Raw genomic sequence first — 15,229 nt, 5'->3', positions numbered from 1 at the left:
TCAGTTGTCACCCAGACTAGATCAGTGTTCTCTCAGGCATGGGAAGCTCAAATTCTTAGCCATATTTGAGAACTCTAGTCTTCTCCTTAGCTCTTCCTGCTGGATTTGTTTTCATAAGCATCCTATCACTCGTCTGAGAAAATAAACAAGTATCTTACATCCCTTGTTCAACCAGAATAAAGAATAAGGAATTTATAGTCTCAGATGACAGTTGTCTGCCATAGGACAGCAGCTCCACAGTGGCTTAACTCAGAAGCTTAGTGATGTCAGGGGTTCCTGGTGGCTCCGTCTTCATTTTGGCTCAGGTCATGACCTCAGGGTTCTAGGATCGAGCCCTGCATTGGGCTTGTGCTCAGTGCAAAGACTGCTTGAGATTCTCTCTCTCCCCCTCATGATAGATTAGTAGATGCGTATGTACATAGATGACTAACTAACTATCTAACTTAAAAAAAAAAAACAAGGAGCTTGGTGATGTCAGCGATCCATCTGCCTCCCTTTTCTCACCCTGAGAGGTTATGCTTTTCTTTTCCTTTGTCCTGGTAGGTTCCTCCATGCCAGGCATCATATGCAGACACAGCAGGAGTCACTGGATAAGTCCTGTTTCTTTCCCCAAGATCCCCTTCACCAGTCCCCAGACTCTTTCTCAGAAGCCTGCCGGCATGTTTTCTTACAGCTGACGTGCCAGTGCCTGAACTAGCCGTGATGTGGGGGCGGGGAGGGCTCGGTGGGGGACCACACGGACCATGTCCTCACCAGTCAGGGCTGGGGCACGGAAGAGGGGAAGTGCGTGTGGCTCTGCGGTGAGCAGTGTGAGTCCTCCCTTTGGGTGTGCCACGCATGGGCCCTTCTGTCCACCTGTGCAGCTTCAAAAATGCTAATGTTAACACGAAACATCGTCATTCCTTCCCCAAGGGAGGCAGCCTGTGTTCTCATCCTGGGCCCGAGTCCAGTTGCAAGGCCAGGATTTCTTGAGATGGGTGTGGCTGTGGCCTCACGATCTGGACGGACGTGGGCTTAAAAGATCAGCGGTCTATTCTGGACACATGCAGTGGTGGGGAAGGATCTGGAAACTAACGGAAGCTCCTCTGTGCAGAGGGGTGGATGGGGGATAGCGGTCCATCACACACTTTCCTCTTTGAGAAAAAAAATCAAAGACGACTTCTTGCTCTAGCATACTTTCCCTGTTCACTCCAGTCTTTTTGTCCTGTTGGCATAGATGAGACGATGCTTGGAGAGAATATGGTCCTGTCTGTTGGTGCAGATGTGGGCGTATTTGGGACTAAAGAATCATAGGCTGTTACCAGACCAGGCTTAGGTTTCCTTCGAAACCTAACAAGTGGGGCGTCTGGGTGGCTCAGTTGGTTGAGCGTCTGCCTTCGGCCCAGGGTCCTGGGACCGAGTCCTGCATTGGGCTCCCTGCTCAGCAGTCTGCTTCTCCCTCTACTGCGCCCCCTGCTTGTCTCTCTCTCTCTCTCTGTCAAATAAATAAATAAATAAATAAATAAATAAATAAATAAATAAATAAATAAAACCTTAAAAAAAAAACCAACCCACCCAACAAGCTTCCAGTCAGTCTTTTTTTTCCGACTAATTCTGTGAAGCCAATACCAACAACCAAAAGTGGTCTGAGCATTTATTCAAGCCTGAGAAGTCTTCTAGCCATTGGTCTTGGTATTCTCACCCCTGTCCTTGAGTTTAGTGGCCCTACTTTGAGGCACAAACCATAATGCGAACTGTTCCCGCATGAGTGGGGAGAGAGGGTTTATCAGGAGGTCCTGAGGAGGCAGGAGAGCCCCTGGTGGCCCCACAGGACAGCTGTAGCAACATGATGAGGCTGTGCCCCTAAGGAGTGTGCCTTTCCTGGTGCCCTGTGGGCCTCACACTCAGCATTATGCTCCTGTTGGGCCTCATCATTGTCCGGCCACATGTGTCATCTGCACACCTTCCCTGGAAGGTCTCAGCCTTCATGGTGTTTAAGACCTTTTACATGTTGTTGACGCCTGCTTTTCTCTGAGCACTGAACTTCCGTCTGTCTGCCTACTTGCTGTCTCCTCTCCATTTGGGTATTTAGCCGAGATCTCAAGTGTAGTCAGATCCAAAACAAAGTCCTTAATTTTTCCTGCAAACATTTTCTCTCTCAGAGAGCAGCACCTCCTGTTTCTCCAGCCTAAAATCTGGAGTTCTTAAAGCCTCCCCTTCTCTCACCTTCTCCTTCACCCAGTCCTTTGGTAGATTTTCTTGGTTCTCTCCAGATGCATTCCACATTTGCTCAGCTCCAGAGTTTAGTCCAAACCACTGTGACGTCTTCCTGCACTACTACAAGGGCTTCCTCGTTTGTCTCTCAGCCCTTCTCCTATTCATTTTCTACATAACAGGCAAACATCTTTTAAAAGCACAACATGAGGGGCGCCTGGGTGGCTCAGTTTGTGAAGTGTCTACCTTCGGCTCAGGTCATGATCCTGGGGTCCTGGAATTGAGTCCCGCTTTGGGCTCCCTGCTCAGCGGGTAGCCCGCCCCTCCCTCTGCCTACCCCTCCCCCTGCTTGTGCTCGCTCTGTCTCTCTCCGTCTCTCTCTCTCTGACAAATAAATAAAATCTTTAATAAAAATACTCTAGAAAGCACAACACGAGTCAAGGTGTCCTCTTACCTTTGGGTAAGATGAAAACTTTTTTGCCTGCCTATTTGGTTCTTGATGCACTCTGTTCACTCTGGGTTTTAGCTGTCCCAACCTTTTTTCAAAATATTTTTCTTTTCTTTTCTTTTTTTTTTAAACTTGTAGGCTTCACATCCTACGTGGGGCTCAAACTCATGACCCTGACGACAGGAGTCACAGGCTCCCCCGACCAAGCCAACGAGGCATCCCATTTTTTCTATTTCTTAACTGTGCCAAACAGGTGTTCCTTTCTCAAGAATTTTGTATGTGCTTTTCCGTCTGTTTGGAATGCTCTTGCTCCTAATTTTCCTATGGCTAACTGAGTCTTACTTTTAATGTCTCGTACCTATCTGAATGTTATACCCTGGTTACTCGGTATCCTCTGAATTCACTTTTTGAATAAGCCCCTGTAATAATAACATTCAGATATAAGATAAATGGTGTTGGCTCCTCAGTGCAGGCTAAGCATCTTAAGCCTCGTGTTCTCTTTTTCTTCTTCTTTTTCCCCAACGTGGGGCTCGATCTCATCCTGAGATCATGACCTGAGCTGAAACCAAGAGTCAGTCACTCAACACACTGAGCCACCCAGGTGGCCCTAAGCTTCTATTTTAAAAACCATTTTTGGGGGCACCTGGGTGGCTCAGTCGTTAAGCGTTAAGCGTCTGCCTTCAGCTCAGGTCGTGATCCCAGGGTCCTGGGATTGGGCCCCACATTGGGCTCCCTGCTCCGCAGGAAGCCTGCTTCTCCCTCTTCCACTCCCCCTGCTTGTGTTCCCTCTCTCGCTATGTCTCTCTCTGTCAAATAAATAAATAAAATCTTTAAAAAAAAAAAGAAACCATTTTTGATCACTGCTAATTTGCCATCCATTTCCATAATGGGATTTGGTTTAACACAGTTCCTCATGCTCCATAGCTCAGATATATGGCACATGTGGGCTTGGCCAGTATTTCTTTTGAACCGGTGTCTGAGGCCTGTTATTAAGCAAAAAACACTCATCACATGACAGTTTTATAGCTCTGTAATTCCAGATCAGCTACATTGATGATTAAAATATATATATATGTATATATATATTTATTTTTCCTAGAAGGTTGGAAAGAATGGTACCAGAAAAATCAAGATGAGTTTGAAAATATCGAGGGAAGTTATGCTTTTGGCACATTTGGAAAACGTCATCTGAGCAGAACCCATGTTCCTTCAAGACAAAGAATCCATAAGTACAACACACATGGAAAAGGTCTGACACAAAACTCAGGTTCAACCAAAAGCTGTCTGAGAAAAAATCCTGATAAGTTCCATGGATATGAAGAATCCTATTTTCTTAAGCATCAAAGAGCTCATAGTATAGAAAAAAACTGTGTGTGTAATGAATGTGGGAAAGCTTTTCGTTGTAAGTCACAACTGATTGTCCATCTCAGAATTCATACGGGAGAGAGGCCTTACGAATGCACCAAATGTGAAAGGGCATTCAGTGCCAAGTCAAACCTTAATGCTCATCAGAGGGTGCACACGGGGGAAAAGCCCTACTCCTGCAGTGAGTGTGGGAAGGTATTCTCCTTCAGGTCACAGCTCATCGTCCATCAGGAAATTCACACAGGGGGGAAACCTTATGGCTGCAGTGAATGTGGGAAAGCCTACAGCTGGAAATCACAGCTGCTTTTACACCAGAGAAGCCACACGGGCGTGAAGCCTTATGAATGTGGGGAGTGTGGGAAAGCCTTCAGTTTGAAGTCACCGTTTGTCGTACACCAGAGGACTCACACAGGAGTGAAGCCCCATAAATGCAGTGAATGTGGGAAAGCTTTTAGGAGTAAGTCCTACCTCCTGGTTCACATCAGAATGCACACAGGGGAGAAACCCTACCAGTGCAGCGATTGTGGGAAAGCCTTCAATATGAAGACACAACTTGTTGTTCACCAGGGAATCCACACGGGAAATAATCCTTATCAGTGCAGTGAATGTGGGAAAGCCTTCGGTAGGAAGGAACAGCTCACTGCACATCTGAGAGCGCATGCAGGCGAGAAGCCCTACGGATGCAGTGAGTGTGGGAAGGCTTTCAGCAGCAAATCATATCTTGTTATACATAGGAGAACGCACACCGGAGAGAGACCCTACGAATGTAGTTTCTGTGAGAGAGCCTTTTGTGGGAAATCCCAGCTCATCATACACCAGAGGACTCACTCGACGGAGAAACCCTATGAATGCAGCGAATGTGAGAAAGCCTATCCCAGGAAGGCGTCACTTCAGATACACCAGAAAACTCACTCGGGAGAAAAACCTTTTAAGTGTGGTGAATGTGGGAAGGCCTTCACTCAGAAGTCGTCCCTCAGTGAACATCAGAGAGTTCACACAGGAGAGAAGCCGTGGAAATGCTCTGAATGTGGGAAATCCTTCTGTTGGAACTCAGGGCTTCGTATACATCGAAAAACTCACAAGTGAGAAATTAGAATGAAGTAGATGTTAGGGACTTTCTCACAGACGTTGATTCTCAGGAGACTTTAGATGATAATGGAGATGGGATGCAGAAGCAGGAAGTCCTAAAAATACACTCCTATCAATTAAGTCAGAGAGAGACCATCATATTTGGAATGAATGGGCAAAAGCTTTCAGAAATAAGTCCTATGAGTCTGTAGACAAGAACTCAAGGAATGAGGAGCAGTAACTATGAAGTGCACTAGCATCGTGATAAAGATAAAATTCAGAGAATTCATATTTAAGACTTGCCAAATTTAATAAATCAGGAAAGCATTTTCCCATACGAAATGTATGTGTGGAGAGTCACATTCCAGATTTGAAGCTGTTTTAGAGTGAAGAAAATCTCAATTTAAATGGTGGATTTTTTCATGGTGGAGTATAAAGTTGTTTTTTATTTTAATATGTAAATAAAGCAATGGTCAGGAAAACATCAAGGAACATATTCTGAAGGTTAAGAAATATTTAGTGTGACTTTCTTGAGTAACACTGAATAGCATTTTTTAAAACTTTGGTATTTTATTTTTTAATGTAACTTGTCATGCATATATTTGGTAGTTTGTGGAATAACATCCCCTAATATTCTCCATATTAAATGCTAAATATCAGTTTTGTCTCTTTATTTCTTAGCAACTAAAGTAGTGTGGCTTTTAATAAATGGAAAGATTCTATTCCCCAAATGAGTTTACTTACTCAGCAGTCTTGTACGTGGGTCTGACAGTTATCACGGGGCTGCTATGTAGGAGCAGAGAGAGAGATTATATTTTAGCAGTTCAGAGTGTGTTCTCCACTGATTGGCGAGAACACCCTCGTTTTCTCCGGAGGAGCACCTCTCTGGCGTGTGCCTCTCCGGGTTGGTGTCTCTCAGGGCAGCTACCGGTGAGCATTATGCCCGTTGCCGGCTCATGGTAGCCTCGTTCCTGGATCCTGAGTCTCTGACTCAGCCTCATGTGAACCAGAGGGACGTGTGGGACTCACTTACTCTTGCCCCAGAATGGAGGGCCATCAGTTCCTTCCTGCTGTATTGGTTTCCCGGAATAAGTCTGGGTGCTGTCCCTCTTTGAACCTGGTTTTCTGGCCTGTGTGCTTCCGCCTCTCTTCAATAAAAATGTTTTCCTGCTCACGTTAAGGAGAGTGAATTTCTATCTCATATTACTGAAGGGCTTTAATCAATAAATTGTTGCTGGGCAGTAGTGTATAAGTCACAAAAGAGGGCTTTTTTCCTGAGGCGAGAAGAAAATCAGGTTCTTGTTTACATTCCAATGTGGAAACTTTAGCCCATAGTACAAAGTGCTATTGCTTGTTTACACCAAGAACCTTGTGGCCCCTGATGATAAGATTCTGGGAACACTGAAGGCTATTGCCATAGAAGAGCTTTTAATTTATGAGGAAATCTGACACAGGAGATGGGATGGCTACTCTGGTCCTATTAGCTCTTAATCACAACAGTGACAGATGTGAAGCCCTGAAAGCTCATCTCAAGGAAGAGTGTTAACGGTGACGTTGCTGAATTAAACCATCCACTTCACATGCTTGCTAATCCCTTATAGAAACATGTATCGGTATAGAAAAAGTAGTCTCTTTAATAATTTTTTTTAAGATGTATTTATTTGTGAGAGAGAGTGAGCAGGGGGAGTGGCAGAGGGAGAGGGAGAAGCAGACTCCCAGCTGAGCAGGGAGCCCAACATGGGGCTCGATCCCAGGACCCTGAGATCATGACCTGAGCTGAAGGCAGACGCTTCATCGACTGAGCCACCCAGGGGCCCCTAGAAAAAGTAGTCTCTTGACAGTTCATGTAGGGATACCTGACCGAAGTGTGAGGACTCAGCCTGGCAGACTCCTGAGAAACTGCGCTGGATGCTCTTCCCTCGGAAATACGTAGCTTAGACGTTGGCAGGCTACAGCTCGCAGGTCAGATACAGCTTGCTGCCTATATTTGTATGGACGGAAGCCAAGAAGTCTTTAGGTTTTTAAATGGTTGCAAAAAGACCAAAACTACTTCACCAATTGAGAAAATTATTTGAAATTCAAGTCTCAGCATCCCTCAGTCAGGTTTTATTGGAACATAACCGTACGTTAATTGTATTGTCTGGTGCCTTTGGCACTAACCACAATGGCAGAGTTGTGGCAGATGCTGTTGCCTACAAAGCCTGCCAGGTCCTGGTGCAGAGTCCCTTCCCCTCCCTGAAGAAGTGGGCCTTGCCTTGCAGGAGGAGGCTTACTCTGCCAACACCCCAGGGCTCATCGCTACCAACTCTCTGCCCCAGTCTTTTAGAAGGATCCCACTTACTGGCTTAGGTCTCACCCTAATTATCTCATTTTCACGTGATTATCTCTGTAAAGATACTGTTGCTAATTAACTTCACATCCTAAGGTACTGGGGACTAAGAATCCAATACATCTTTTTCGAACGGACGTAGTTCAACATGTAAGTTTGCCCTCTTGCTCCTCGCCCCCCATCCGTGTCCTTTTCATGTGCAAAATACATTCTCCCCAGCCCAACACCCCCAGAAGGCTTACTTCACCCAAGCATCAACTCCAGAATCTCTCAATACCATCTAAATCAGATGTGGGTGAGATGGGGTATGCTTCATCCTGGGGCAATATTCCTCTCCATTTGGGAATGTGTGAAACTAGACAGGTTACCTGCTTCCAAAATACAATGATTAGACAGGCATAAAGTAGACTATCCTATTCTAAAAGGGAGAAATCAGGAAAAAGGGTTGTGAGTCCCAAGCAAGTTAAAACCTAACGGCAAATTCCATTAGATTTTAAGGCCTGGGAATAATTCTCTGGCCAAATGCTCGGTCCTCTGAGACCACTGGGTGATGGCCCTGCCCCTCATCCCTGGATGGTGGACAAGCCTCTGGAATTGAAAAGGTGGCTTCACTCTGAGTCCAAGGAGGTGGCTCTGCCCTGGGGTCACTCTTCCTTTGTCTTTAAGGATAACCCATGTGCCCATCTAGAGAGCTCTATTGGCCTGTTTCCAAGACAGCCAATGACTTTCTTCATTCACCTTTCTCTGTCCCCTTCAGTCCAAGTTGGTAGCATTTCTGCTGAGATGGCTGATGGATTCACAAGGCACACCCTTGTTCTCTCCAGAGCATGCTTTCTCATTTTTTGCAATATGGATAAGCTGAGAATCTTTCAAATTTTCAAAATCTAGTTCCTTTATGCTTAACAATTCATTTTTCAGTTTATCTCTGACCTCCCAAATTGTACTATTAGCAGCAAGAAGTCAGGCCATGTCTTCAACACTCTGCTTAGGAACCTGTTCAGCTAAACGGTCCAGTTCATTATAAGTTCTTTGTACGAAGCACTAGAACACAGTTTAGCCAAGTTCTCTGTCACTTTATTACAAAAATTGTTTTCCTCCAATTTTCTTTTTTTTTTAAGATTTTATTTATCTGTTTGACTGAGAGAGACACAGTGAGAGAGGGAACACAAGCAGGGGGAGTGGGAGAGGGAGAAGTAGGCCTCCCGCCGAGCAGGGAGCCCGATGCGGGGCTCGATCCCAGGACCCCGGGATCATGACCTGAGCTGAAGGCAGACGCCTAACGACTGAGCCACCCAGGCGCCCCTAAATAAATAAAATATTTTTTAAAAAATTATTATCTCTGTAGACTCTCTCTCTAAATAAGGTCACAGTCTGAGGTGTGTGGTCGGGATTCCAACATTATCTCTTCTGCGGGGATACAATTCAACCCATAACAATCAACAAAGAAATAGACAGCTTGAACAACACTATAAACCTTGACCTAACACATACATGGAGCACTCCACCCAAGTACAGCGGAATATACATTATTCTCAAGTGCACAGGGAATATTATACAGTATAGATCAAGTGCCAGGTCATAGAACAAACCTCAAAAATTTAATGATGGAGTCTTGTCAAAAGAACACTGCAACCAGCTTAACACTGGCCAAATCTGGAACAGTTAGAGCATTCAAATAAATAATGATAACGGGTTATAACCAAAAGAATAAGTCCATGGATCCATATTGATATAAATATGCAAATGTATAAACAAGTAGGAGAGAAGGGAAAACTTATTTCTTTAAAGTAAAATATCACTTAATACATAAGAAATGACATAATTAGAAAACTCAACCCTTGGTGGCCAGCACAGTAATATTTGTCTTAGGCAAGAATCATCCGTGAATGCAAAAATTAGGTGGGTGAAAGTCTTAAAACCTCTGCCCACGAGACACTTATTAATTACAATTGGAAAAATAAGAATTTTACAAAAGAGAAATCTGACATTTACCACCTTAATTAAGCAATCAAAATGAATATTGCTATTATTGGCACAAATAGATATGGATCTCTGAGAAAGACACATCACTTGTGTAGTATTCCTGCCAAAAATGCGTAACCTGAATCTAAATCCTGAGGAGGGCGCCTGGATGGCTCAGTCGTTAAGCGTCTGCCTTCGGCTCAGGTCATGATCCCAGGGTGCTGGGATTGAGCCCTGCATCGGGCTCCCTGCTCTGCGGGAAGCCTGCTTCTCCCTCCCCCACTCCCCCTGCTCGTGTTCCCTCTCTCGCTGTGTCTCTCTCTGTCAAATAAATAAAATCTTTTAAAAAAATAAATAAATCTTGAGGAAACACCTAAGAAACCCAGGTTAGAGTCATTCAGCATGAAAATGGCAACACTTTTAAATATGTTGAGGTCAGGAAAGACTGAAAGACTGGTCCAGTTTAAAGGTAACTAAAGAGGGACACCTGGCTGGCTCAGTCAGGGGAACATGCGGCTCTTGATCTTGGAGTCGTGAGTCGAGCCCCATGTGTGGACTAGAGTTTACCTAAAATTAAAAAAAAATTTTTTTTAATTTAGAGGTAACTAAAGGTACATGAAATCGGATATTGAATCCAAGTTTTGCTTCTTGGACTTTATGGGAACTATTGATGGAATTTGAATCAGTTCTGTGTATTTGATAACAGTACTGCATTTAGGTTCATTTCCTCAATTTGATAACTTACTGTGGTTAGTTAATGGAATGACCCTCTTGGAGACACTGCAGTGTTCATAGTGTAGAGGAATTACGTCTGCAACTCATGTTCTACCTTTCAAGAGAAGTATTTTCTTTTATGGAGAAAGCAGACATGGTAAAATGTTAACACCTGGGGAATGTAGGTAAAGTATATTTAGGAATCTTCCCTATCCTGTAAATTCTGTAATTCTGTGATTTTTTTTTCAACTTTTCATCAGTATCAAATCATTTCTAAATAGATGAAAAAAATGAATTTAGCAAAGTGATCAGATGTCAGGTCAATATATCCAAATCAATTCTATTTCTACATACAAGAAAAGCTTTGCGACATGGAATTTAATAAAATGAATCTATTTTCAAAAGTATCAAAATACTAAATGTAAAAAAAAAATCTTGTGCTGTGGGAACTGTTCAGTATCATGTACTGATACTGAAGAGTTGTTCAGTTGTTGTTGATACATGAACCTACACAGGTGATAAAACTGAATAGAACTTCATACATGAACATGAGTGTAAGTGAAACTGGAGAAATCTGAGTATGTATTATGGGCTGTATTAAGGTCAATATTCTGGCTGTGATGTACTGTAGTTTTGCAAAATGTTAACATTGGGGTAAACTGGGCAAAGTATAAGGATCTCTTTCTATTATTTTTTACACTACAGGTGAATTTATAATTATCTCAATAGAAGTTTCAATTAAAACAAATCTAATAAAGATGTAAAAGGGAAATGAATAAACTATTATATAGAGTCAATGGAATATGTTCTGTGACATAAATTGCAACTGAATAAACCATATGTTCAAGCCCTAGGGATATACTATCATTGTTAGAGGCCAAAATAAAGTGAAATGGAATTACGTATTATTTAGACAGGCATGTATCTGTGACAAAATGATGAAACAGAAGCAAGAAAATGATAACCAAAATATTCAGGATGGCGTCTCCTTCTGTGGAGGGGCAGCAAATAGAAGCTGCAAATTATTTGTAATTTCCTGTTTCTCAGACTGGGTGACAGATTCATGAACATTCATGAGAAAGTACTTGTAACTAATGTGAGATGAAAGGACATAAATACAGACAATTTAGGTTTTGAAAAATTATAGGAGAATACTAAGGATAACCATGTACCACTAAATATGAAAGGTTAGATTAAATTTCTCAATTTTCAGGGCGCCTGGGCAGCTCAGTCCTTAAGCATCTGCCTTTGGCTCAGGTCATGATCTCAGAGTCCTGGGATCGAGCCCCGCATCGGGCTCCCTGCTCCGCGGGGAGCCTGCTTCTCCCTCTGCCTCTGCTGTTTCCCCTGCTTCTGCTCTCTCTGTTTCTGTCAAATAAATAAATAAAATCTTTGAAAAAAATTCTCAATTTTCATGCAAATTATACATGACCAAAATGGACCAAGCAGAAAAAGCAAGACTGAATAAATCAGTAACAAATATGGAAATTGTAGTCAGAAATTTCCCTCAAGAAATGTAGCAAGCTTAGATTACTGAACAGTAAAATTTTACCAAACATTAAAGGACTTGATCATCATTATGTTATACAAGCAGTATTGGAAATTTTTAAAAGGATAGATTACTCCCAAATTCATTTTACAATCCTAGTATAAACTTCCTACCAAATCTGGATAGAGACTATGAAAAACAATGATTATAGACCAAATAGATGAAAGTTTTCTGGGTAAAATGGAATCTAGGTTACTTTCCCCACACATTTGTATATGTCCGCTTAGGTTGAACTATATGAAATTACCGATAATGGGCCATTTTTGACATATATGGTGGATTTTTCTTTCCAAAGATGGCTGTAGCCAAGAGCCAGCCCTTTTAAATACCTCCCTTCCACAGTGTGGCTGTACCACTCCTCCCACTGGGTCCCATTTGCTGATGGTCCCTGGTAGCAGCAGAATGTGGTGGTGGACACATGCACACATGCACGGACACACACGTGCATGCGCGCATATACATGCACGCGTGCGGACACACGTGCTACACGCGGGCACACACACAGAGACGCATACACACGCACACACACGCACACGCACACACACACACACACCGTAAGTTAAAAAAAAAAAAGGCAACGCAGCTTCTGCTGTCCTGGCTGGAGCACTTGCTCGTGAAGCTCTCAGGCTGCCATGTGGCCAGTCCCTCAGGCTGTGGTGCTGGGGGGAGCCTCTGAGAGTCCACGCCGAGACACTTCATAGGTTCTGAGGCTACAGGAAGAGAGAGATGCCCATCCACCTCCCCATATACTCCAGGGCCACCTTCCCAGCTGCAGCCACCGAACGGACAGCATTGCGTGAGACGTCCTGAACCACAAGTGCCCAGACACACCTTTCCTGAAATCCTGACCAACAGAACCGTGAGAGCATCTTCGTTGTTATGTACGCTAAGATTTTGGGGTGACATTTTAGGCAGCAGTTGTGATTGGAATAGAAATTTGGCCTGGGGGGCGCCTGGGGGGCTCAGTTGGTTGGGCGACTTGTATAGTGGCCACAAGGCCAAGATGTTGAAAACCACAAAGTCAGGATGCTGTGCCTTCAGGCTTCTAATGTGTAACCTAGGAAATTAGCTTCCATATGGAAACAAAATGAAATTAGATCATTACTTCACACTATATGCATACACACAACTCCAGAAAGATTAAAACTTAAATGTCAAAGGAAAATGCTGAAACTATTAAATGGTAATACAAGGAAATATTTTACAATAACAAAATGGAGAAAGATTTTTTTTTCTCTTTCAAAAGAAAGATTTCTTTTTTTTTTTTTAAAGATTTTATTTATTTATTTGAGAGAGAGAATGAGATAGAGCATGAGAGGGAGGAGGGTCAGAGGGAGAAGCAGACTCCCCGCTGAGCAGGGAGCCCGATGCGGGACTCGATCCCGAGACTCCAGGATCATGACCTGAGCCAAAGGCAGTCGCTTAACCAACTGAGCCACCCAGGTGCCCAAGAGAAAGATTTCTTTATAAGACACATAAGGAAACTATAAAGGAAAATCTACATACTTTTATAATGTCAAAACTAAAATCTAACGGACCAACATTTTTATAAACAAAGTTCAAAGACAAGGAATAAATTAAAAAATTAAAACATGTTGCATATTGAGAATTAGTAAATAACATACATCAACTCCATGAATCTAGTCGAGAAAGAACCTGACAGAAAAATAAGCAAAGGATAATTGACAATCTACAAAATAAAATCCCAATCATGTGGAAATACATATATTTCAGCAGTGATCACTGAAACACATTACCTGTATGTTCTGCATTTCAAATATCACTTCAATTTTATTTTATTTTTTTTAATTAAAAGATTTTATTTATTTGACATAGAGAGAGAGAGAACAAGTAGGCAGAGAGGCAGGCAGAGGGAGAGGGAGAAGCAGGCTTCCCGCTGAGCAGGGAGCCCGATGTGGGACTCGATCCCAGGACCCTGGGATCCTGACCTGAGCTGGAGGCAGATGCTTAACTGGCTGAGCCACCCAGGCGCCCCATCACTTCAGTTTTAAAAATATTGATCTTAGGTATCCATATTTTGTCAGTAAGTCCTCCTGATGTTCCAACATTAAGTAGCATACTAGTTTTATGGTTAATGTCTGTATTTTATTTATTTATTTGAGAGAGAGTGAGCGAGAGAGAGCACACAAGCCAGGAGGAGAGGCAGAGGGAGAAGCAGATTCTCCGCTGAGCAGGGAGCCCAACAAGGGACTCCAGGATCATGACCTGAGCCGGGCGCCTGGGTGGCTCAGTTGGTTAAGCAACTGCCTTCGGCTCAGGTCATGATCCTGGAGTCCCGGAATCGAGCCCCGCGTCGGGCTCCCTGCTCGGCAGGGGGTCTGCTTCTCCCTCTGCCCCTCCCCCCTCTCATGTGCTCTCTCTCTCTCATTCTCTCTGTCTCAAATAAATAAAATCTTTAAAAAAAAGTTCGTTTCATATTATTGAGGGGATTATATTTTCCCTTCGACTTACTGATAGGGTGATATTAATGAATATCCCCACTATCCTGTATTTCCACTCCGTTATAGTACATTTTCATAAGGTACTGCCAGCTTCTCTCTATTGATAATTTCTCAGGGTAGTCATAATTTTTGCATGGGTAGTCATCATCAGGTTTTGTCTGAGCTTCTTTTCAAACCATACATTTGTCGATTTTGGGGTCTTTATGCCGAGTAGTCAGTAGAAAAATTCCTTCTTCTATTTCCCCTGGTAATTTTATATGTAAGAATTCTCTGAGCACTTGAAAAAATTCCCCGGAAACTCAGTGACTGATGTGTTTTGGCACAGGATCTGTGAAACTGTCTTCATCTTTACTCATGACGTGGTTTTCTCCTTTCTCGGGTCAAATTTGACACATCCATTCCTGGAGAATCATTTGTTTCATAAAGAATTTCTAATTGCTTAGCGTACAGAGGATTCTCATTCGACTTCATACATGTCTGTGGTTATTCTCTTTTTATCATCCTGCCCTTCTGTCTCTTTGTAAGGAGAGTGACTGGTTTATAACTCCCCCCCCAGCACTTGAATTATGGATCAGCTTTACTTTTTCCTGTTAATTCCTATCTACTTAACGTAATGTACTCACACATTTTTTATTTCCTCACTTGAATTCTTAAGCCAGTTGTCTTTCTTTCCCCCTTTTTTCTAACGTATTGGTGGATTTCAGTCTTCCGAAATCCTAATCCTCTGCATTAGGACGCGCTCCCAGACGCGCGTTCACGCCGCTCGCTCCCGGGCGGGCGGTCGCCCTCGCGTCTCCAGGCGACCAGCGCTCCCCGGACGCAGCGACGCCTACGTGCCGCGGTGCCTTCTGGGAACTGTAGTTCAAAGGCGGCTTCCTGGAGTGACCAAAAAAAAAAGAGAGAGAGAAAAGCAAAAACAAAGGCGTCCTGCTCTCGCGCACGCGTACTCGCACTCACACGGCCCCTGACGCTTTCGGGTTGCGCCCCTTCTCTTTGTCCTTCGCCGCCAAGCAAGAGGCGAGTGCGCGCCCCCCGGCTCCGCCGCAGCCCTGGTGGCATCCCGCGGACCCACAGGCACCGCACGGAGGCCCGCGGGCCGGGGGCGCGTGCGGGCCGGGGGCGCGTGCGGGCCGGGGGCG

At 43.7% G+C, this 15,229-nt stretch overlaps 1 protein-coding gene across 5 annotated transcripts in view; it reads left to right on the top strand.

The window, feature by feature from the left end:
* ZNF26 (zinc finger protein 26) overlaps positions 1-15,229 on the top strand; it is a 29,411-nt gene that overhangs the window by 12,681 nt on the left and 1,501 nt on the right. For 3 of the 5 annotated variants that reach the window (XM_035016750.1, XM_035016748.1, XM_035016752.1), the window contains one exon: positions 3,741-5,733. The exons of 1 other annotated variant lie outside the window; for it this stretch is intronic. In XM_035016750.1, the coding sequence (XP_034872641.1) occupies positions 3,741-5,092 (1,352 nt within the window). In that variant the 3' untranslated portion in view covers positions 5,093-5,733. Of the gene's footprint in view, positions 1-3,740; positions 5,734-15,229 lie in introns of those variants that run through there. One more of the 5 variants, XM_035016749.1, reaches the window with a different exon arrangement.

This window comes from Mirounga leonina, unplaced genomic scaffold, assembly GCF_011800145.1.
Source record: "Mirounga leonina isolate KUSES-001 unplaced genomic scaffold, KU_Mleo_1.0 Mir_171, whole genome shotgun sequence".
In the NCBI taxonomy this organism is placed as follows: Eukaryota; Metazoa; Chordata; class Mammalia; order Carnivora; family Phocidae; genus Mirounga; species Mirounga leonina.
The sequence above is the reverse complement of the archived record's forward strand: the minus strand, read 5'-3'. Positions and strand labels throughout refer to the sequence as shown.